The sequence below is a fragment of the Periophthalmus magnuspinnatus genome, chromosome 8, assembly GCF_009829125.3.
Source record: "Periophthalmus magnuspinnatus isolate fPerMag1 chromosome 8, fPerMag1.2.pri, whole genome shotgun sequence".
Taxonomy (NCBI): Eukaryota; Metazoa; Chordata; class Actinopteri; order Gobiiformes; family Gobiidae; genus Periophthalmus; species Periophthalmus magnuspinnatus.
In genome coordinates, this window is record NC_047133.1 from 19870786 (window position 1) to 19896403 (window position 25618).

Here is a 25618-nt window from a genome sequence, read left to right on the forward strand (position 1 = left end):
TTTTTGGAAATGAAGGAAGGAAAAGGGGGAAAAAATGACATTGAACTTATTGTTATACATTTTTTACAAATAAAGGAAGGAAAATGGGAAAAAAGTTACATTGAATTTATTGTTGCGCATTTTTTGCAGATAAAGGAAGGAAAAGGAAAAAAGAAGTTACACTAAACTTATTGTTACACATTTTTGCAAATAAAAGAAGGAAAAGGGGGGAAGTAAAAGTTGAATTGAACTTATTGTTATACTTTTTTTTTGCAAATAGAGGAAGGAAAAGCCTTAAAAAAAAGAAAAGAAAAGAAAAGTTACACTGAACTGTAAACACTGGAAAAAGGTTAGAACCAAGACCTTTATCTCACCCAGTCCTTCTTAAACGTTTTTAAAAATGCATTATTACATGTAAAATCCTCTAGAGGATGCCATTTATCCGTGTCTCCACCGGCAGGGAGCGCTCTCATCCGACGGTCAGACCGGGCTCCATTGGCCAAAGCGCCTCTGACAGAGACAGGGGGAGGTTCCCGGAAAAACAGCCGACCGGAAGTGAAGGCCAGAGCGGAGAAGCAGAAGACGAGAGCCGCGGCCGCCGATGCCAGCAGAAACACAAGCAAAAGTACAGTAAGTCACGCACGAAATATACACCAAACACAGTTATTAAAAGTGACAGTTACAGGTGTTGGATTTGTAGTTGGATCGTTGTATTCCCAGCTATTTTTCCCACCTGCGACGAGTTGAGCTAGCGAGAAATGCCGATCGGGTTTAGCTTCGGAGCTTGTAGCAAAACGACCGCATAATCACCTTAAAAACACAATTCATAAACATTAATAAGTAGATAACTGAGATGTATTTACAATTTCGAGATGCAGTTTTGATCCTGGTCTTGTTAATTTGTCAAATAGTTTACGAAATGGCTCCGAGAAAAAGGAAAGTTGTCCAATGACGTGAGAGTTAGCTGCCCGATGCTAACAGGCTACATCCGAACAGGACTTGTGGGGCTTTCCTGCTAAATATTCATTTATTTGTGACATTAAAGTGCACCCTGATAAGATAATGACGTGTTTTGTTGATGTATAGACGTTTGATAGTTACAATTAGGCTGATTGTGTTTTGATTGTGGGAAGAAGTAGTAAAAGATTAGCTTGTTATGTGAATTTTGTTTGGTAAGTGTAACTATTCGTTTAATTTAAGACAATTATAAACTAAATTTGACAATCCAAGGTATACCTAAGCTGTTTTCTTGTATGCTGTTTTATGATTGCAAATATTAAAGAGATTAAGCATCAAGTTAGTTGCATTACAGCTGATCTAGGCCTACCAGCTATGAAAAAATCATGAAAATATGCTCATTTTATACAGTTTGTGGGCATTTAAAAGTAACTATTTTGCATTGATCTGCTGGTATATATTTAGTTTTCATGACTTGTGACCATGATGCTAGTTACCTGACACTTTCTAGCTTGTTCTCCTGTCTACCTTTGCATGATGTCATCCTTTTTAAAACACAGTATCACGTGTAATTTCTATACAAGGTTCTGACAATGATTTGTAACAACAGAGCAAGAATAGATCATAAATGTGCCATTTTTGCTGACAGCGATCGTACCTTCTCACAGACTCTTTATGCGGTTTAAATGGCTTACCTGCACAGATATTTCTATAGCGATGTAGCTCTTGTTTATGGAGGCATAAAGATGACACAACTGGGACCTTTGAGACTGGTGGATTTATAGTTTGATGCATGAGTTTTTTGTTTATTGTGACTGGACTGTGACCTTTCAAAGCCCATTTTATAACTCAGTGCCCTATGGTAAAAAAAAAGTAGTTGAACATATGAGATACCATTTTGAAAGCTATCTGGACAGTAGTCTTGCTTGGCTCATTGTCTGGGAAGATCATCGGGGTGTGGCATTATTTATGTGCGTGCAGGGTAATCAAGGCAAATCTAAAAATCTAAAGTCATCGTGAGTCAATAGTGTTACTCGTTTTAAAATATCTGCAGATATTTCTGTTTTCTCTTCATACCTGCCCATTTGAAGCATGTTTGAAGTCAGTGTCCTTTAATACACCCTACTGGCCACCGAGCAGACTGCATTAAGCATGGTCCCCTGTGTATCTTTCACTTGTGTTGTTGTGTACGGAGGCAATGCTCGCCATTACACACTGACAGTTGAAAAAAATTAATAACTCTTTTGCTTATAAATATTTTTCTTTTAGCATTTAGAACAACCCTTCTGACATTATGAGCAAATATAGCAGCGAGGAACGAACCGACATTGTACAGTGGTACTTTGAGTCACATGGGTCAAATTCAGAAACCCAGTGGTGTTTTACTGTTGACATTTTAATACCAGAGATGCCCCAAGCATAAATTCCATTTAAGGAATAATAAGTCGTTTTCAAAGACAGGGTGCAGTATCTCTTCGATCTTAAAGAAAAGGTGTTTGTGAATAAACCTCAGACAATAAACAATTTACAATGTAATATTAAGGATCAAATAAGAGTCATAAGCCTGGAATTGCTTTCAAATGTTATTCAAAGTGTGTTGGATCGGGCTATTCCATGCAAATCCGAAAATGGTGGACACTTAAAAAACATTATTTTAAAAAAATTGGTAATGTTTACTTCCCCTAGTTTAAGTAGTGTTAAGTTCAAGTGTAAGTGAACAATTATAACCATATACATTGCCAAAAATCTCAGAAGGTTCAATTTACCTACTTCTAAAATTTGGTGAGTATAACGTAAGAATTATAGGAGCTATAGAAGAATTAAAAGTGTCAGTGACTTTTGTCACCTTGTGCTTCCATGTGGAGCGTGCTTCCATGTGGAGCACACTTCCAACATCCACTTTTACAACCGGAGAGCCAGCCAGTTGTTTTAGAGGCTTCCGCATGTGTACTGAGGACCACAGCTGGCTCAAACAGCGAATACAGTGAATAAACCCTATGATAAACCTATGGGGGAATTGGTCATCTGAGGAGATTTCTAGTAAATGCACATGTGCATCAGGAGACAACAGCAGCGCCAACTTTCAACACAGATGACTGAAATAACTCACTTTTAGCTTCATGTTTCTAATGATTAGATTTTAGTTAGAAACACATGAGCTAGTGTTAGGGCTGATTTGTATGAAATGTTCTAACGCAGCGCTGTATAAGTCAGTCAGTAAGTCAGTCATTTTTTGCACCTGTCTGACCAGTGCACTCTCTTCTTGAATGTTGATTTTGTGTAGTAAACACTTTACACATATGCAGAGCTGTCATATGTCACTCATATGGGTTCTAGATGCAGTAGGATGACACAAATTTGTGAAGAAACAAATAGCCCACGGACCAGCCTTGTTTGTACAAACAAGTCAAAAATAGTCCAATACAAACAAATATGAAAAAAACTATGTAAGTCTAGGCTTCTCAAATTTGACGCCAAATAGCTAAGTATTTATGCATATAAATGTCTGTACTAATAAATACACTAATTTGCCATGTAATTTGTATAAAAAGTGGTGTTATTAAATTGTTATTGACTAAATATTGATGTCCACCTTAAGTCTGCTGCCTGCTCATAAAAGTCACCGTACACTAATATTTAAATATAACTAAAGTGATTTGTTTGGAAAGCTGTACTATTTGTTTATGCCCTTTGATTTTAATTCACAATTTTTACAGCTATGACATAAAAACATCTTATTCTTATTATCCGTTGTAGTTATATTCAATATTCTACCTTTACATAACTTCAAAGCACCAGTGTTGTTACTTTGGCTGAGCCTGTGTTTTCCACCGTATCAAAGAGTAATCTGATTCTTTAGCATGTCTATGGACAATCACTACAGTAATTGATAAATTTCGGTTTTAAAATGTTAACCTTCGGACTGCACCAAACTGTTGTAAAGTTTTGGACTGTTGTTGCTGTGGAAAGTACCAAATTTAGCTGCTTATTATGAACTCAGTTTTAGTTCAGGACAACAACTCAGACAAGTTAAGACATGGTAACAAGAGGTGAAGTGACACCTACGAAGTCTGAACTGTTGAGCTTAAGTTACCAAGTTTGAGTAAAATGACCTCTATTGAATATAGTTTTATAACAGGGAGACATGTTGAGTAATGCTGACCGTCATAGCCATAGTGTTACAAGTCAATCAATTTAATATTTATTTTTTTGTTCATTTGTTTATTATTGTTTACTTTTTAACAGATGTACACCAAGTGTTTATTATTGCACAAATGAAATGGTTCTTGTCCAGGGCTTTTGAAGTTTGAATATTGAATAGTGTTTAAAGTGTTACAATTTCATCCCCAAAATTATATATGTTTTCCAAATCGTTCAACCCTAGTCCCATTTCCTCTTGTGCATTGCAGAAGTAAAAAACTATGGGCCTTAGGCGGGTAAACTCTCACACAAGACAGGTATAAACAAAAGGACATCCCTCTAATCTCCCTTAACCGTATGAACCGATTGGTCATCTCTTACTCTTGTATGTTTTGACTCATGGTTTATGGCCCTTTACGGCCTTTATGCAAACTCATTACGTCATTAACACTTTATAGTTCATTCTAATTCAGGCGAGACGAAACTTGCTTCTAAAATGACTAATGAAGATTATTAGGTTACCTTACACCTACATGGACACCTTGGGGTTTTTTAAGAGAAGTTATTTTCAGATATGGTATGACTCTCTTAGTCTTTGATCGGGGACATTTTGGCCTTGGATTTTAGACCTCTTGCTTACTTTCAGTTTTGATTTTGGACAGCTCAGTTAGTGCCAGCCAGTTTAGTCCCCACACAGCTCTCTGGTTTAGTCCTCAGTAAGTCTTGGTTTAGTTGTAACTTGGTACCAATTATGTCATTTAAACTGTTGTGAGGTCATATACAGGATGTTGTAGGCTTGTAGAATAGCTTTCTAAATGGTTAGTCTTGGTTTTGTAACATTTTTGTCTTGGATTTTAGCTCTTGCTTAGTTTAGACTGGACCAATTTTAGATTTTGTGTATGTTTTATTCATAATCAGGGCCAACAGTGCAATAATCCAGCAATTCTATCTGCTTTGGTCGTGTCCAGTTCAAGACCAGTTGCCACGTTGTTGCTTTTTCTCTCAGTCTGGTCTGTTGGTGTATTGATCGGTTTAGTGACCACCGATGCCCACTACTTTTCAGGGTGCATTGTGGGAATTTTGAGTGCACTACTTTTTCACCAACTGGCTATTCAGACACCACCAAAAATGGCTTGACCTTTAAATGGGGACATTTAATAGTGTGGACATTTGGACACTAGATACTAGAACTAATCAGATTCAGTTTGACGAAGATTTACATGGATTATTGTGTTTTACGGTTATTGTATCAGTGATATAAAGTAAATTCAGTATTATTGTTCATCGTGATGTTTCTCTATAATTGAGTGGCACATTTGGAATTCCAACCACGAGTATCATAGCAACCAAACGGCCAATCTGGAGCGAGGCTGTTGAAGGCCCTTCCCACCCGCACTGCTGGTTTGGCTGGGAGCGAGCGCTTAGTAACGGTGTCAATCAAACCTGTTGCTAACACTAGCGGGGGCGACCTCGGGGAAAGAATACGCCTAATTTGTCTGTTATTAATGTTCATATCTGCATTTATGGACACAATAGCGAAATAACAGAAAGAGGTGACGATTTTTCAATGTGAAGTGAATTGGAGGCAGAGTCGATGGAGCCGGAAACACGCCCATGCTCACTTCCTATTTAGAACACGGCAGCTAGCAGGTTAGCTATGTCCATTTATATAAACGGTCTATGGTTTTGTCTCAATCGCCAATACTTGAAACTTGTGAGGCGGTCAACAGAATTCTAGCCCTGAATATGAACATAGCTAATGTATGAATTTTTATTGTTTCGATGTGATATTTTCAAAATGGCGTTTTTCTGTCAGAAGTCCAGGAAGAGGGAAGCGTGGTGGATTTCCTCCCACTGTGAAGGATTGTCGCATTTCCGGAGTTATGTCACCACTTTCCCATCCCACAGTCCATTCATAACTATGATATTTCAAACACAAACACAAGATTTACAAGGCCTTACCTGGGATTAAAGGCATTTCCTCTTTCAGTAGGGAATCATGATGTCTCTCCCCACAAGTGAGTCTATTTAGTACGAAGTCTTAAAGGTCCTATATCACGCAAAATTAACTCTCATGAGCTTTTAGACATGTTATAATGTTGTTACTTCCGCAAAAACATACCTGGAGTTGTCACACATGTTTGAGTAACACTTTATTGTTAGTCTGTCTACATCTCCAAAGCTCAAAATGCTCTGTTCCACCTTGTGATGTCATGAATTGGTAGTTTTCAAGTTACTTTTTAACTTTAGTTCAGTAGAGATTGACTTTGTGTGTTAAAAACGTGTGAATGAAACAAAACACAACTCCAGGTCTGTTTGTGACGAGGAAACAACATTATAACTTAGATCAGAAAACGGCGTAATATGGGCCCTTTAATTGCACAAATGGTCTCAACAGTTATATCTCTGGAGTGTGTAGTACAATACGTTACACTGGAGAACTGGTGCAGCCCCTCGTATCTGATACTGCCGGTTAATTTGACCCCGCCCTTTCGACAGGGAGCAGCTCGTGTTGTGCATTGAAAAGAGATGAAAAGACGCTGCTAACTGACTGTTTGGGTTCAGCCAGAGTTTGTCCTGAGGTGAACTTCAGGAAAATGACTTTATTACGGATTCATCTTTGTAGATTTTCTTACCAGAGGTAAACAACGAAGCCCTAGGCCTAGACAATTTTTCTTTAAATGTCTGTTTGATTGTTATTTTCAAAGATCTGTACACTTGGAGTTGTTTGAGAGAAGAACTATGCAGGGTATGTGTGGGTTTGTTAAACATGTGTGAATGAAAACAAAACACAACTCCAGGTCTGTTTGTGATGAGGAAACATTATAACATAGATCAGAAAACAGCATAATATGGGCCCTTTAAAATTCAATCAATCGCTCTGCCCCGTGAGATGATAAATCAAAAATTGGCTTTAGTTTTTGTCAATAGATATAGGACTTAGGAGTAATCTTATATCAGTGTCAGATGTTTAGTCCTAAAAATATGTACTTTAATAAGTATTTTTGAGTATTTTTCTCCCATGGGCATCCAACGCTGCTGATCTTCTTGTGAGGTTGTGTCAGTACAAACAGGTGAGAGAGCGGCCGCCTCCTGCAGTTTAATGAGCAGCCTCAGTTTGACCCAATGAACAGAGCGTCTTTATTCTCCAGGACCCTGCTATGCTAACCAGGCTAATCCGGCTAGCATGCTCAGGGCTAAAAGACTTGAATGACTTGGATATATTCTAATGTTCATCACGTAGTTTAAAGGTCCCATATACTTGACTCTTGTGAGCTTTAAGACATGTTATAATGGCGTTACCTCCTCAAAAACATACCTGGAGATGTGTTTTGTTTCGTTCACACGTGTTTGAGTAACACTTATTAATAGTCTGTCTAATGTCTGTCTCTGTTCCACCTTGTGATGTCATGAAGTTGTAGTTTTCACGTTAACGGGCACCTTTTACCTTTAGTTCTGTAGAGATTGGCAGATCTGATCTGAAATCATCCAAATGATTCTAGTGAAAGTGACATCACAAGGTGGAACAGAGTGGGCTTTATTGAGTGACACTTTACTTCAGTTTTAGTATATAATTGGAATGAAAAAAGAATAGTAATAGATAAATGCACTTGCTTCACTGTTGATATAATTATTAAAGACCAGTTCAGTCGATATCCAGTTTGGACGTATAAACGTATGTAATGAGACTATTAACTCATCATATTTGCCTGGAAAGTCTCAGAATGTTTGAACTTGTATTTATACAAAGCTGCTTTGTAGTTACTTGAAGGTTAAATAACTGGTGGATAACACATTTGGATCAGTTTTGTCTTATTTTATTTTATTTTGTTTAAAGGAAATAAATTCTGTTTTCAGGCTGCACTGGTATCAGTTGATATTGGGGATCGGCAGACATTTAAAGCTATAGTTTCAAAACGGATATCAGGAGTGAAAAAGCTGGATTGAAGCATTTATTATTCTTATTATTTATTTATTTATTTATTTATTTTTTATTTTATATATTTTTTGGCTGTATTTAATATGTATTTATTATTATTATTATTATTATTATTATTATCCATGTATTACTTATTTTTATATTATCTTAGTTTTTATTTGTGTGTTTATTTGATCATATTATTCATTATTCATTCTAATCAAGTGTGACTTGACTCTGTGCCTTTTACCATGACCGTTGTGAACATGTTTTATGGACTGAGCTGACATCTGGTCACATGGTTAAGATTAAGTCTTGGCTCAACTGGAGACTGGGAGAAACATTTGTATGCAGATTTTTCTCCAAAATTTAATCAAGAGAATTTCAATGATCGGCTTGGCTCTTTTAATGGCGAGGTCTACAGTCGATCTTCTGAGTAAAAACATGTGGTTTGGAGCAGACGTCAGACAGACTAGGAGAAGAAATTTGACTTTATCGTGTCACATGGCAATGATTAATAGTCCGTATTGTTCATGTTCTGGAAATTAATGTTGAAGTCATTTTTGTGTTTGTTTGTGGACAATGTTTAACCAAGTTTAAATCGATCAATATGAGGAAGACAAAAATCACAAAGCTCTAATATTAGCCCTGTCATGATAAAACATTTTGAAGTGCGATATTTTGCTTAAGTATATATAGACGATAAACGATAATATTGAAATCAAACCATAAAACAGAAATATCCCCCAAAAAGTATTTCAAAATTGTTAAAAAAAAAAAAAAAAAAATCAACTGTGATAAAAATAAATAACACAATACACATACTTAAGTAAATAGTTTGTGTCTGTATTGAGTCATATAAGTCATAACTCAAACCTCGACAGCTCAAATCTTATCATAGTGCAGAAAAATAACCAAAATGTTCCCATTAGTGCAAGGAAAAGTGCCCAGAATAAATACTGACTCCCAAAAATTACTGTTCTATCTTGAATGAACAAATTACTACTACTAACTATACTACTACTACTACTACTACTACTTCATTCGAATGTGTTTTACTCCTGAATGTAACATTTTTGACTTAAAGTGTCCATATTACACTGTTTTCTGATCTGTTAAAATGTTGTTTCCTCATCACAAACAGACCCGGAGTTTTGTTTTGTTTCATTCATGTTTAACACGCAAACTCTGCAAATTTAGGCTGAGTTCTTCTCTCAAACTGAAAACACTCTGTTCCACCTTGTGTAATACAGGAAGTGCTCCACTCTGTTTTTAAACTCCATACACCGTCACTAGAATCTTTGGCAATTCCAGGTCTGAAATTATCCAAATCTCTACTCAACTAATGGTAAAAAGTAGCTGTTAAATTGACATCACAAGGTGGAACGGAGGATTTTGAGTTTTGGAGATGTAGACAGACTAATAACACAGGGTCACTCAAACATGTGAATGGACGTAAAAAATTCCAGGTATGTTTTTGAGGAGGTAATATTATAACATGACTTAAAGCTCACAATTTTGTGTAAGGTAAAAACTTCTCACAATCACTACTACTTCTACTTCGTTTGGATGTGTTTACCTCCTGATGTTAACATTTTTGACTTGAAAATCACTTCTTTGTCGGTTTTTGACACGCTCAGCACTTGGATTTCTTCTGCAATCTTTTACTTCCTACTTTTCGCTGAGTTGCGTTTCCTGTCCTCTGACAAAGTGCAACTAATGGACCACCTCAAAACTGATCGTAAAAAACTTTGAACAGTTGAAATGTGTATTTCCTCTTTGTATCCGAGGGCAGATTTCTATAATAATTCTCCATATTACTGTTTTCAGATCTATGTTATAATATTGTTTCCTCATCACAAACAGACCTGGAGTTGTATTTTGTTTCATTCACACGTTTGACACACAAACCCTGCATATTTAGGCCGAGTTCTTTTCACCAACAGAAAACACTCTGATCCACCTTGTGATGTCATGTGGTGATACAGGAAGTGCTCCACTGTGTTTCTAAACTCCACACAACTTCACTAGAATCATTTGAATTATTTCAACCCTGGAATTTCCAAACTCTGCTAAATTAAAGGTAAAAGCTGTTGACTTGAAAAGTACACCTTCATGACATCACAAAGTGGAACAGAGCATTTTCTGTTTGAGAGTCTAAATATGCAGGATTTGTTTGTTAAACATGTGTGAATGAAACACAACACAACTCCAGGTATGTTTGTGATGTTGTGAAACAACATTACAACATATTTCAGAAAATAGCACGCAGGCCCCATATGGGCCCCTTAAAGATTTATGCAACTTTTCTGGTGGATGTGTCAGCTGTATTCTTCTCTCCATGGAGATGTTGTTAATTCCCTAGAATGTTCCACAGTATGGCTGTAAACTGTCTAGCATTTTTTCAGTAACATTTTTTTTACTGCTGAAAATGCATCTCTTGAAAAACTGATTTTTTATAGTGAGTGGGGTCACCTCTACACAGATCACACCTGTAACTTGGCCCAGTGGCGTCACCCGTTTCCATGGAGACAGATAAGTTAAATGCCGTACTGGGAAACATTCTTGACAAAGCAATAACATCTCCATTGAGGCAAGCATGTGCCTAACCCTCCATCAGAAAAGCAAGGCAAGTTTATTTGTACAGCACAATTCATACACAAAGTAATTCAAAGTGCTTTACAGAATAAGAAAGACATTAAGATCAAAATACAACAAATAAAAACACAAATAATCATCATGAAATTAACATTAAAAGAGAAGAGTGTAGAAAAAAACCCTTTCAGTCATATGCACAGCTAAACAGAAGTGTCTGTCTTACATCTTTAGCTGCATCAAACTGAAACGCTGATTCCCCATGTTTAGTCCTGGTTTAGTCCTGACTCTGGCACCAGCACGAGGTTGGTCCCTGAGGGCATTAAGAGTGCAAGGTGTGGGAGATGTACTTTGGTGGTAAGCCATGGAGAGCTGCTTTAAAGTCTATTCTCTGAGCCACAGGAGCCAGAGACCTGAGCACACTGACTTTTGTGCTCGTACTTCCTGCTTCTAGTCAGGATCCAAGAAGCAGTGCCCTGAATGTACTGCAGCTGTTACATAGTACACAAACCTTTAAGTTTGAGAAAGTTAATGCAAAGGTCTGGGAAGGTATATAAAAATATATTTTCTCTGAATCTGAAAAGTTGGGCCTGCTTTTGTGACTCATCCCTTTAACAGATAGAGTAACCTGTCTGAGAGCATTATTAAACAAACAGGACTGAACAAACTGTACATGATGCTTTTCTCATTTGTAACTTCTTATTTCTTGTGAAGTTTGTGAATATATTACAGTAGGGCATTCTAGGATACAGGTTTTTTTATTGTTTCTAGTTAAAACTCCCAAGTCACCATCTATCATATTTGGCCTGTTTAATGTCAACAGTGAAGTTTGTGCAACAACAGGAGCTTGGATAGACGCTCATCACAGGGAAAAGGGATATCAAATGAGGACGTCAGTTGGATGGGATTCAATTGGGGCAGGTTGGGCCAACTGTTGGAGTTCATAATAGTTTAGTGTCCAAGTAATATCTGTGACTTTACCAGAAATAATAAATAAAAAGGTTATGATATAAAGATTAGAGATAGAGCTACCGGTATGTATTTGCACTTTTTAATGACTCAGCTATCGGCTTTAAATGTCCAGCACAGGCCGATATTTGGTTTTGGCCCACCTGCTGCCTAATGCACATAAAGCTTCATTTGAATACTTTAATGCAAAGGGATACACAAAACGTGACTACACAGCTCTTTTAAAGTTTTATGATTAAAAAGGGGCTTTGGGTGAGTTTGTAGTAAATTTAGATGACATAAGTTGAGGAAAATAATCAAAATCAAACTTGCATATCGGCCGAAAAATATCTGCAGAGCTGGTCAGCCATCGGTTGCTCTGGATTCTAAACGATCGGCATCAGCTATGAAAAAAAACATATCGGCCGATCTCTAATAAAGATGATTAATTGATCAAATAGAAAATATTTGAACTAGATGTGTATGTGTTTGACCTGGACAACTGCATTGATCCATGTGAGAAATTTCTGGGACACAGTAGGTTAAAATGTTTACAGAACAATTAGGCCTGTCATGATAATTACTATATTAACCTATCTTTCAATATATGAAAGCTGGGCCGCTTTCTCTGCAAAAGTGTGGTGGATTTTGGAGGATTTTTGTTGTAATGAGATACAATTTGAACTGTGGAGGCGTTAATTTGTCCCTTTAATGGCTAATTACTGGTACATTCTGCTGTGTATTTGTTGTAGCTCATGTCTTTTAATGAAACAGTCTATTTCAGAATGGTTTACTGGGATTATCTTGTGTCTTTTAAATCTTAATCAGTGGCGTAAAGTAGATTCAATATTATCGGTTATCGCAATATTTCTCTATAGCGATATATCTTACTTCAAAATGTGCTATTGTGACAGATCAAAATGTATTCTTTTTTAATATAATGAATGTATTTTCTCGAATAGCATCTTAAATCTGTCTATATTTGTTTTGCAGTTCCCATCGGTGAGGTCTCTTCCAGCGGCTCTTCCACCTGCCTGACCTGAACCTGCCCCCCTCTGCCCCGTCTGACATCTGCACTTAAACCAGCGACAAAACTAAACAAAATATCCACAAACTCTTCCTCCTCTCCTCCTTTTCCTCACCTCTTCCTCTAACCCAGCGCTATGGCAGGGCGAGGGGGACCCACACGGACCAACGGCGCGGCTCCGGGCAACAAAATATGCCAGTTTAAGTTGGTGCTTCTGGGGGAGTCAGCTGTGGGCAAGTCCAGTCTGGTGCTGCGCTTCGTCAAAGGCCAGTTCCACGAGTTTCAGGAGAGCACCATCGGAGGTGAGGAGAAGGCACACGCAAGGGGGTATTCACAGTAACCATGGTGACGCAATGGGTTAGTCCAATGAGGTTCATCTGGTTTTCGTTCAGTTTATTTTACTAGATTCTTTTTCCAGACGAAGGTTTAGTTTGTTTTCATACTTGACAGTTTTAACTGCTCACCAGCGCTCTTCCTCAGTGTGGACACGTGATGTTACTGCAACGTGTCCGGACAGGTGATTTACAGGTTTTGGCACTGTCTTCCTACATCATTGGGACAGAGGACAACAAACATCGTCGCTGGATTAAAAAGGCAATTGAAATACGGAAACGTGCTCCTAGGACTTCAAACCGGGACAAGAGGGCCTTTTTACTCTCACACACCTGGGATATTGTCCTGAAAAAGTCGGACTGCAGATGGCGCTGTCTTCCTTTCCTCCAGAGGTAGGAAGACAGAGCCAAAACCTGTTTAAATCAGCCACACTGTCAGCTATGAAAACAAACTAAACCTTGGTCTGGAAAGGAATCTATAGAAATTTAAAAAAGCAAAAGGTTGGGTTAGCAAACACAGCCAGATAAGTTTTTAGATGGTTCAAAAACAAAACAAATTGACATGGATTAAGCAGCACTTTTCTGGAGTTTGTGATCAATACAAGTGTTCATGATCCTGTTTAGGGTTTTATCTTCAGCAAAAAAGGTGAGAGTGACTAACTGATCTGAACTGTTTTAATGAATACATATTTTTAATGTATTGCAATTGTGATATTAACCTGTCCAGGGACTGCAGGTGGAATCTAGTATTTTTGCGCAAACCTGGCACATGACATATTTCTGTTTTTATGAGGTTTATGTCTTTTGTGCATTGTCCCTGATCAAAATACATACATAATCCAAATTCAAACTGAAACTGTTGGCTAATGCTAGCTTGTGACTGTAAAGTTTTAAGGTCATGTTTGTAAATGAGAATTGATTCAAACATTTTATCTGGTTAAATACATGTTAAATAAATAAAATAACCTTCACGAATCATCTCACCCGTTGAAGTTCCAACCAAGTCAGCTCTTTACAGTCAGTTTGTGTAAAAACAAACCTCAGATTAAAGTCTAACTTGAGTAACAGAGCTTCAGACAGAGCAGTGCCTCAAGCGACCTTTATACCCATAAGAAATGTTCATGACGTCACTTGAAAGGTTCTGTTATGTGTCAGAAAAGACGTTTAAGGGTGTACGTGGGTTTCTTTCATAAGACATAGATTTTTCTTTTGAATAATTTGATGCTTTGGCAACAGTCCTAATGTTTCATGACTTCAAACACATGGATACAGTTCAGTTCAAAAAATCTAATCTATCCCCAAGAGGCAGTTCAGTTTGCAGTCATAGCCCGCTGCATAAAAAAGACCACCCACAACAGTTCACACAGGTCAGGCGCATGTATAAAAGGATGGACGTACGAAGCAGCATTTTAAATAATTTCAAATGTTACATACAGTGCACAGTTACTGTAACTGCCTAAGGATATATGGAGAGGAGGCTGTATAAAGAAGTGGGCTAAGTGTGTGTGACATCGCTCATAGTGATCAGTTCCAGTCAAATGAAGGTCATCGAGTCTAGCAGTTTTAGGGGCCAATGTGGAACAAAGTTCCTTATTAAGAATTCTGCCGACAAATATCATAGCAACCAGAGAGCCAAACCAGAGCAAGGCTGTTCAAGGTAATGTCCCTTCCTGCCCACATGGTTTAGCAGGAGTGGGCACTTAGCAATGCTGTCAGTCAAACCTGTTACTAATGTTAGAGGGAGCAACTTCAGGGAAAGAAGGCGCCTGATTTGGCAGCTATTAATATTCATATCTTGTTTGACGGACACAATCACAAAATAAACATGCCAGGATCATGCAGAGGAGGTCAGTATGAGCAGTTTAAGAGCAAAATGACAAGCCTGACAGCAGCAGTTACAGAGAGAGGGGTCAATGGAGCCGTCCTATCTGCAACACAGCGGCTAGCAGGTTAGCGCCAATGTCCATTTATATGTACAGTCCATGAGAGGAATTCAGTATTATTTTGGCGTCATCGTCCTACTTGGAGCAGTAGGACAACGGCTCCATCTGTAGTGTGTCTCAGGTGTGAGAAAGATGGTATGCCCCCTCATCCCGATTGGGATTTTTTTCCGGATCTCGGGGGCCTCCCTGATCCAACAATGGTACTTGTTGCTCTCAGTGGCTATGACCTTAGCCTTGTTTTCCCTCTTGCAGTGGTCTGATTGTTGTTCTTGGTGGGCTTGTCTCTTAGTGTCTTAGGTTTATGTGTTGGTTGTTTCCTTTTCACATTCCGTTTTGTGTTCTGCTCTGCCTTTTTAACAACTGCCAATTAACAAAGATCCATACAATCACCTCATTCTTACAAGCCCCTATTTTCGACCAATCTCTCCAAATCAGTAGCAGAACTCACCAATCCACTTCTCAGACTCACCAAACAACATTGCGAGAACGCCAAACAACTGGCATGAGAACTGAAAGGTCAGAATCCAAAAAGTAGAGCTATTCATTTTACTCATAGCAGTCACTATCCACATGCACAACCACCTTAAACCACAGAAGAGCCACACTCACAGCCAGTTACATCAGTTTTTAGATTTTTTTTGTATCCACATCTACATATTTCCAATAGAGAGGAACCATCTACAGGCAAAGCGAGGATTTGCGATGGAGGACCTGCTGTCTGCCTTCACGAGCGGCTGCTTCAAGACGGCAAATCCAATTTAATATATGAAATACCGTGTTTGTCATGCAAGTCATGCATAGCTGAAACAGATGGAGCCTTTAACACATGTAAAAAAGAACACAGAACATGCATCTGAGACACAAAGCGACAAGCCCACCAACAAGCTTAAGTCCAAAATATCAGGCCAATACAAGAGGGAAAACCATCTCAAGGATTGGGACATGGCTAAGGTCACAGAGAGTAACCACTTCCATCGTTGGGTCAGGGAGGTCATCGAGATCTGGAAAAGCCCAACAGACTGTAAATTGGGATGAGGGAGTGGGCCAACATTGTCACAAATACAGCTCTGAAGAACCTAAATGGACGATTTCTGAGCTACTACCTCTGTATTGTTGAGTCTCTGCCCTGGTGATTTGTCAGATGTCTCTCCCTCCTCTTCACCCCACTTCATAGTACAAACTGAAAAATGTAATGGTAGAACTGTATATTGTGCTAGCTGCATCTTTAGCCACAGCTGTCAAGGGGCAACTGTTCTTTCTGCACTAATAGACTGCCTCTTTCACTCAGCCACATAAGGACACAGCTTTATCAGTGCAATTAGAGGGAGTTGAACCAGCAGTGTTTGACATCAGAGGAACTGCTGCATACCGTTTCCTTGTTTACGCACAAAATATTTGAAAAATCTGCTCCTATCAAGTTGAAATTAAAACCGTAGCTTGAAGAACAGTTGTCAGAAATAAAGATAATGTAGAATGGAATAAATAAATTTACATGTTACAATGCCCCATGGTTTTCTGATTTCAATCGTGCCTTATTTTGTAATAAATATTTAAAATGACACAACTGTGAGTAAATGGCTTTTACTCTGCAAGACAACGGCTAGTTATTTGAATAAAACTATCAACACGTAAAGGTCCCATATTCCGCTATTTTCTGATCTGTTATAATGTTGTTTCCTCATCACAAACATATCTGGAGTTGTGTTTTGTTTCATTCACACATGTTTAACACACAAACCCTGCATGTTTTCTTCTCTCAAACTGAAAACACTCTGCTGCACCTTGTGATGTCATGTGGAAATATAGGACTGTTATACTGTTTTTTTTTAAACTCCATACCCCTTCACTATAATCATTTGGATGATTTCAGCCCTGGAATTTCCAATCTCATCTGAGCAAAAGGTGAACAGTAGCTGTTAACTTAAACTACCGCTTCATGACATCACAAGGTGGAACAGAGCATTTGAAGATGTAGCCAGACTAATAACATGTGTGAATGAAACAAAACACAACTCTTTGTATGTTTTTGAGAATGTGTGAGCTTTAAGCCATGTTGCAACGTTACAAAGTTTGTGTAATATAGGACCCCTTTAAATATATAAACATTTTACTACAGTTAAAAACACCTTGTCCTCTCAGGTTTTCGTTTCTGCTTTGCTGTTAATCTTTGCTTTGAGGCAGAGGAGTGGCCCAACCAGTTTTGTGCTCTGATCACCTGATGTCTCACAAAGCACCAAGCTCCTTACACCACTGTGAATATGGCCCTTGTATAACTCATTACATAACACCTTTTGAATGTAATGATCCTGGCTGAGAACCAAGATATTACTTAAACTTGTTTAATTAATTAAATGTTTGCCCTTGCTTAAAACATAAAAGTAGGAAAGAGTGTTCACAATATCTATGTAGGAATTCATTAACAGATTATTGACAAAACAAGGAACAAAATCTGAATTGTTTTTACTTTATGATAACGTAGCATTTTGGTTCCCTCTTGGTTAGGTTCATAGACTTTATATATAAATGGACATAGCTAGCGTGCTAGCCGCGGTGTTCCAAATAGGAAGTGAGCATGGGCAACTGGCTCCAATTGACTGAAAAACTGTGGCAACTCTCTCTGTAACTGCTGCACTGAGCCTCATCATTTTGGTCTTAAAATGTTGGTATTAACCCGCTCTTTGTGATCCTAGTGTTTTTATTTTGGTATTGTTCCTGTTAATCAGTATATGAACATTAATAACAGACAAATCAGGCGCCTTCTTTCCCCCGAAGTCATTTCTGCTAGTGTTAGCAACAGGTTTGATTGACAGTATTGCTAAGCACCCGCTCCCTGCTTAACTAGCAGTGTGGGCAGAAAGGGAAATTACCTTCAACAGCCTGACTCTGGGTTGGCTCTTTGGTTGCTATGATACTCGCGGTCAGAATTCTAAATATGCACCTTGGCTCCAGATTTCTCACTATATCTGCGAGCCTCGAACTTCGTTTGACTGGAGCTAAATGCTATGGGTGACATCACACTCACTGAGTCCACTTTTTTATACAGTCTATGCCAATAACGCAGCATTTTGTTTCCCTCTTGGTTAGGCTGCACAATTCTGAAAAAAACAAACATTGAAGTGCTTTTGAATTTGCCATGTAATGCAATCGAGTCCAGGAGCCTTACTTTTTGAGAGAAAGTATGAACTGATTAACTTAGGCAAGAACTCGATGCATTTCAGAAGACGTTTATAGAGGCCTAAACTAGAGGCACAATATTTTTCACTTTTAAAAAATTGACATATATTTTTTGCCAAACCTTTGATATGATGAATCATGATTTCAATACTAGACAGCTCTACCTCTTGTTGTCTGTTTTGCTAATTGAAAGAGTCATTTTGAAACTTCTAGGCCACAGTATGCAAACCACTAGTCAATATAAATGTCATCTGAAGGGATATAGATATGCCCTCTTAAAATCTAGTTCCGTATTTTTCTTAACAATTGCTAATCCCAAATTGAGTGTGTGGCTTTTCATATATGAGCTTAAGTCTATAATAATGATCTTAGGCTAAACCAAGATCAGTTCTTGTCTAAACAGCTTAATCATGAGGACAAGATCAGTCACTAGACGAAATCCGGCTTTATTTACATTCATCTATACTGGATTTCACCTTTTAAAAGAATGTAACAATGGGTTTTAGAATGTTAAGAAATTAGAATATGAAATTGTTAAATCGCTATGGCAACAGTTCTATCTTTTTGAATGGGGAAGCGGCCCTTAAAGTGCCATAGATAACAGGAAGCTAAACCCATAAATAACACTGAAGAGCTTATTATTTGTAACGATGTGAAGTAAATGAAACTGTTGTCCTCTGACGTTTAAGTGCATGTAGCGTTACCGGTCTGTATTTTTATATCAAAGTACTTGTGAGTAATGGATTATGGGAAGACGATGCCATCTCGGTGTAAGAGGCATCAGCGTTTTCTGTCAGTCGGCTGAAGTTGTGGTCAGTGTGTGGCTGTTGGAGATTACAAATCTTCAAACTATGTGCTCTGCTTGTACTGCCTCGGTTTGGCATGTGACACAGGGCTGACTCGGCAGGATAAACGCAATTGTGCTTCCTGCCATTCATAGGATTTTTTTTTTTTTTCCTCAGAAGTTAGGTTTTAAATCCTCCAGGTCTGTTTGTGATGAGGAAACAACATTATAACATATATCAGAAAATAGCATAGAAGTTAAAGTTTAGTTTTTCAAAAGTAAAAACTGTTTTCTGAAGTTTACGGTTAATTTTTGCTGTAGAATAAGTTGAAGTTGCCTGAGAGGAAGAAGAGACATGAGGCTGGCCATACTAATCTAATCAGTACAGGACCCAGCACCCAGAGACATGAATCCTTAAGACATTGTGATCATATTGTCCACTCCAGTCTGTCTGTGCTTCTGTTGTAGGGAGTATTATACCTCTGATTATGTAGGCCAAGATGACAAGGACTGGGCTGGCTGTGTGGGACTGGCAGAGCACACAAATGCAATTTCTCTGTTAGGTGGTATTTTAATCTAACCAAGCTGCAAGTTTAACATTTTAATGGGTTTCAAAAATATGATCTGGTTAACTATATCAGGATGAGAGTCTTGATGATAAATATTGAGTAACTTTTCCTCCTTTAATGCATTTTAGTCCTGGTTTTGGCTGATTTAGTTTTAAACATTGATCTTGTCCTTGTATTACTTGGTATGCAAAGTATTTAAATGACTATAGAAAAAATTAACAACAATATTATTTATTAATTCCACTTATGCTTACAAGCTTTTTTTCTGTTCATCTTTCCTCAGCGGCCTTCCTCACACAGACGGTATGTTTGGACGATACAACGGTGAAATTTGAGATCTGGGACACGGCCGGACAAGAGCGGTACCACAGCTTGGCACCCATGTACTACAGAGGGGCACAGGCCGCCATCGTGGTCTATGACATCACCAACACAGTAAGTACCATGTGGAGTGACAGGGGGATTTAATAACACAACTATAAATGAGAGAGTTTTGTCCCATAGACTGTATAAAGAAGTGGACTAAGGGAGTGTGGCGTCACCCATAGCGTTCGGGTCTAGTCAAATGAAGCTCATCGATGCTAGCAGTCATAGGGAACAGCGAATTTGGATATTAGGATATTAGGAATTCCGACCGTGAGTATCATAGCAACCAAAGAGCCAATCCAGAGCGACTGTTGAAGGTAACGTCCCTTCCTGCACCACTCGTTTCGCAGGGAGCGGAAGCTTAGCAGCGCTGTCGATCAAACCTGTTGCTAATGCTAGGAGGCACGACCTCGGGGAACGAAGGCACCTGATTTGTCTGTTATTAATGTTCATATCTTGAAAGTGAATTGGAGTCAGAGTCAATGGAGCCTGAAGCGTGCCCATAATCACTTCCTATTTGGAACGTGGCGGCTAGCAGGTTAGCTATGTCCATTTAAATATACAGTATATACAATTCCTCATTTATCAGTCACAATTATTTGATTTGATCTTTATTCTTACTAAAACATAAATTTACAATGATTTACTGTACAGCCAAATGTATAGAAATATATTCACTTTTTGCATTTGGCTGTTTTCATTAGAGGCAGTTCCTTCAGTCATTTCTTGCAGTATAGTAAAATAGTATATAAAAAAATATCGTCTGTCTTGACATCAAATTATTGCATAAGAATGGTATTTTCAAGTATTTTGTATTTCACACTTTTTTCCAAAAGACATTTAATTCAATTGTTAATTTGCATCAGCGGTGGAAGAAGTACTCAGTTTTGTTAAGTAAAAGGACAAAATACAGAGGTAAAAAGTTACTCAATTAAAAGTAAAATAATTATATGACAAAGTATTTAAGTACTGGTTTAAAATGTACTTTAAGAGTAAAAGTAAAAGTATTTCACAGAAGTGTTGTTCATTTGTTAAAGTGTTAAATGTAATGATATTGATTAGAAAGTTCAAATTTATTTCATTATGTTCCACTGATTTGCATAAACATGAGTCACTGGTATTTCCACTAAGCTCTTTTTGGAACAGTTTAGTATTATTATTTTTTTAGGGTTTATCAAATTATAAGAATCAAACGGTTATCCTGTTTATCCTTTTACTGTGGCCATTTCCAGACTCAGAAACACAAAGTTCGTTGGCTGGCTGCTGCTGACTCCAGTCTTTCTGCTGTTGATGATTACTTAATTCATTTGAGCTGCTCCGGACCATTGCTCTTGTAATTTGCAAACTCGTGTTAAACAAGTCAGCTTATTTCAGCTGCTTTGAAATTTTTTAAAGATATATTTTTTTATTATTTGCTGTGTTGAGCACCAGCCTAACTCTGTAATAATTTGTGACATTTCAGGTATAATTATTATTATTATTATTTGCATTAATAGTCACTTTGTATTGAAATGCAGATTTTTTTTTTTTGTCACATCCCATTGACCTAATGTGTGGACATTGTTAGAGTAGCCAAACATTTTACTCTTACTTGAGTAATATTACTTCAAAGTACAAAAGTACTTTGGGGAAACTATTACTCAAGTAAGGGTAACTATCAGGATGTAAGATCAAATTTAATTCATTGATAATAATGAAGTTAATGAGAGGACAAAACAATAAAAATGCTCAAAATCAGTTTTTTTTTCAAAGGATAGACGTTTATAGTGCTTTTCCACCTCCAAGTCACTCAAAGCTCTTTACACACATTCACACACATATTCATGCACCAGGAGGATGAGGGGGGTTAAGTGTCTTGCCCAAGGACACAACAACATTCATCTGTGAGAGCTGGAATCGCACTGCCAACCTGTGGGTCAGTGGATCTGACCGCTGAACCAATGATAAAATCATATCTGAAGGGGCAGTGCAAGAAACACAAATGTTCAAATCATTTCATATCATTGACATAAACCTCTTGTCACTTGTCAGCTTACTTGAGTAACAAAACTTTGACTCAAATGTTAGGGTACGGCTCATTTCAAACTAAATATTACCCAAGTAAAAGTATGGTGTCAAAAAACTACTGAGAAGTACAATTTAAAAGAGTTACTCAAGTAAATATGACACAGTACTGCCCCCTTGTGCTAACTTGTGTCTTTCTATTTCACAGGATACATTCACACGCGCAAAGAACTGGGTGAAGGAACTGCAGAGGCAAGCCAGTCCCAATATTGTCATCGCTCTGGCAGGGAACAAAGCAGATCTGGCCCAGAAGAGGAACGTAGACTTCCAGGTATAAAAGCATTTCAGTCTAAAAATGATATAAAATACATGTATTAAAAAATGATACCTATTTAAATACTGTGAGCGTTGTTGTTTTCAGGAAGCACAAGCATACGCCGATGACAACAGTTTGCTCTTCATGGAAACTTCAGCCAAGACTGCAGTGAATGTCAATGAGATTTTTATGGCCATTGGTAAGTCATGTTCCAGTGGATTTAGTGTGTTTTGTTCGGCATCCAGAACAGTGTCGCCAAATAAGTAGTAATAGTAGCTTTCAGTGATTTGCAGAAGTTAAAGGGCATGGAGACAGTTTTGTAGTTTCAAGTGTCTTTTACTGTTGAGGGAAAATGTCAGGAAAGAAGGCAGCAAAACGACTATTGTAAATATTTAATGCAGTTACATACAGTTATTAGCTATGAAGTGTGTTAAAGGTCCTATATTACACAACATGGATTCTTTGGAGCTTTAAACCATGTTATAATGCCTGTGTTGTTTCATTCATACATGTTTGAGTAACCCTTTATTATTAGTCTGTCTACATCTCCAAAGCTCAAAATGCTCTGTTCCTACTTGTGATGTCATGAAGTGATAGTTTTCATGGCTATCTTTTACATTTTGTTTACTACAGATTGACAGTTCCAGGACTGAAATCATCTATATGATTCTAGTGAAGGTGTGTGGAGTTTAAAAACACAATGGAGCACTTCCTGTATTACCACATGACATCACAAAGTGGAACAGAGTGTTTTCCGTTTGAGAGAAAAACGCAGCCTAAGTATGCAGGGTTTGTGTGTTAAACATGTGTAAATGAAACAAAACACAACTCCACAACGCCAGGTATGTTTTTGATGAGGAAACTGAGGAAATTATAACATAGATGGGTCCTTTAACAGCGTTCTTTGTCATTTCTTTAAACTAGCCTTTAGCACATATGCTAGTTTTGTGGCTAAATATTGTTCATTATTTTCCACCACTTTTTAGCAATAATAAAGTACTTACGTCATGTTATAGTGGATAAAGTTTACTTTTTACTCTACATTTTTAAAAACTGAACTGAAACGATTGAGGGGTTATTTTTAAGCCTTTACAGACACATCTTGAGCAAACAAAGATATAAACAAATACAAATTACCAGGAAAATGAACAAATCAATTCAGTTGCTTCTGATTATCAAATCTGGAGGACTTCTTCCAGCACTGTAGCTGACACATCCAGTATGAGCCTTTACATCATGGATGTCTAGAGATTTTTCATTCATTTCCAGCAGGTTTAGGTGCTGTTGCCACAAAGTTATGCCTTCAAACCTGTTTTTTTTAATTTAACTAAAAGTACAGATAATGGAGCAGAAAAATACTCAAGTAAAAGGAAAAGCATCACATGAGGAAAAACTGAGTAAAAAGTAAAAGAATTTGCACAGATTTTGAGGTCTTATAAGGCTTCAAATGTAGTGATTTTTGATAGATTTGTGCTGAATTTTGTTCAATAGAAACAATTAAATAGGTTTATTTTATTTGTATATTTTTGTTTGTTTCAGACTTTTCTGCAAGTCTCAAAGAGTAATAAAAAATACTTATACTTTTCAATGCTATTAGTAGAAAATGGATACCTGCTCTCAAATGTAGTGAAGTAAAATTAAAGAGTATCCACTTTAAAATGTACTCAAGTAAAGTACAGATACCTAAAAATCTACTACTATTTACTACTTTTACTTTGTTACCTTCCACCTCTGTGTATTTATCATTGACGTACTCCTTGTGCTTTATAAACAGCCAAGAAACTGCCTAAGAACGAGCCTCAAGGGGGCGCCGGAGCGGGAGGCCGGGCTCGAGGCGGAGTGGACCTTCAGGAAAGTGCGCCACAAGGAAGAAGCGGCCAGTGTTGTGGAGGCGGCAACTAACTAAACCACAACCACAACTAAAACAACAACAAACCCAACTTACACCAATCTACAGCTATGATCAACCACAACAGATGTCTACCAGCTGTCAAACAACCAACACCGCCCCCTATTGGCCAGACCGAGGCACTGTTCAGGCCCTAAAACACAGCACAAATTAACTGAGCGAAACCATAGGCCAGTAAAACGCCCCTTGATGGTTTCCGGCAACATTAACAACAGCCCAAGATGAAGACCAACGTAACCCAATCATGTTTTAAAACTGGGACTTAACTTGCCGTAACCTCGTTTTGATGGACAGTTTAGGGGAATTCAAATTGTCCCATACATGGAAGGAGGAAAAGATTAGTCATTACAAATTAATGGGCCGCTACTGCTACTTCTAGTGTATTTGTGTAGAAAAAATAACATTGAAAATATATGAGTTGGCTCCTTGTCCTTCCTAATCTTTCTTTGCTCTGCGTTCATTTCTCAGATCATTTTCATAAGACTTTTAACTGGAGGTGCATGTGCAATTAATCTTTGGCTTCTTCTTCAATCTGGAAAAGAGGAGATTAACAACTTAAAGGCGCACTGTGTAACTTTTCCGCCTGCTTGTCTCCATGGGAATGCATTAAACGTGTCCATGTTACAGTTATTCCATTACACGTGTTTATATTGCTCAGAAATACCTTGAACGAACATGCGTTATTTTCAGAGATCTGGGCTGCCTTTTCAGAGATCTGACCTGTAACTTCTTGGCTTTGCGGTGCCACCAGCTGCTCGCCAACGTTAAATGCCTCCATGGAAACGAGCTGCAGTCCAGACCTCCAGTATTTTGCGCAGATTTTGAGGTCTCATGTAGCTTCAAATGTAGTGATTTTGATAAAGGTTTGTGCTGAGTTTTGTTCAGTAGAAACACTTAAATAGATAGATGTGACTTGGCCTAGCGGTGCCACCATCTTGTCTCCTACATTAAACATCTCCATGGAAACGAGCAGGCAGCGGACCTCCACTAAAAAAAGTTACACAGCGCGCCTTAAATGAACGAAAAACTGTTCCTCCAATTAAGCTGTGTAGATTGGATTATTACAATGTTAATGTTATCACTATTATTTGACACAAGCTAAGTATGATTTCTTTCCATGCAGTCCGTAGTCCACTGTCACCGTAATTTTTAGCATTAATGTAACGCTTTTGAATCATCGTTGTACAATAAAAAAAAAAAAAAACATGCAGCAAGATTTTTGTTTTCTCGACCAAAATCACTATTGTGTATCGAAAACAGATTGCTGTATTTGTATCAGACTTTACAAGTTTATAATTATTAATCAATAGTAGTTCTTATCGTCAAAAAGGCTTCCCGATCTTTTCATGTTTTGTGGATTTTTTATGTCTTAATTTTTCTGAAGATCTATGGTATTAAATGCACTGGTTCTGTCTCATCATCTTTGTGGATTAAGATGTTGTCCTCAGCCTCCTTTTTATTTTAATTTTTCTTTTTTCTATTCTGTCATTTGTACTCTTTATGGAGGGAGGGACTGGTCTCCTGTCAGCATCGTAGCACCTACACGGCAAACAACTGCTGTTGGATGGGAGGGGGCTGAAACTAAGAAGAAAGATGTAATTTTACCAATAAAAACAAGGAGATGGTAAACTTTGGATGGTCTGTTTATCATTTGG

General features: G+C 37.8%; 1 protein-coding gene across 1 annotated transcript; it reads left to right on the plus strand.

Annotated features, from left to right (window-relative positions):
- Window positions 1–476: 476 nt before the first annotated feature.
- Window positions 477–25597, plus strand: rab5c (RAB5C, member RAS oncogene family). The gene is made up of 6 exons (XM_033970400.2): window positions 477–609; window positions 12533–12868; window positions 19652–19803; window positions 21947–22069; window positions 22160–22253; window positions 23829–25597. The coding sequence occupies exons 2-6, from the start codon at window positions 12703–12705 to the stop codon at window positions 23954–23956; spliced, it is 663 nt and encodes a 220-aa protein (XP_033826291.1). The 5' UTR covers window positions 477–609; window positions 12533–12702; the 3' UTR covers window positions 23957–25597.
- The last annotated feature ends 21 nt before the right edge of the window (window positions 25598–25618 follow it).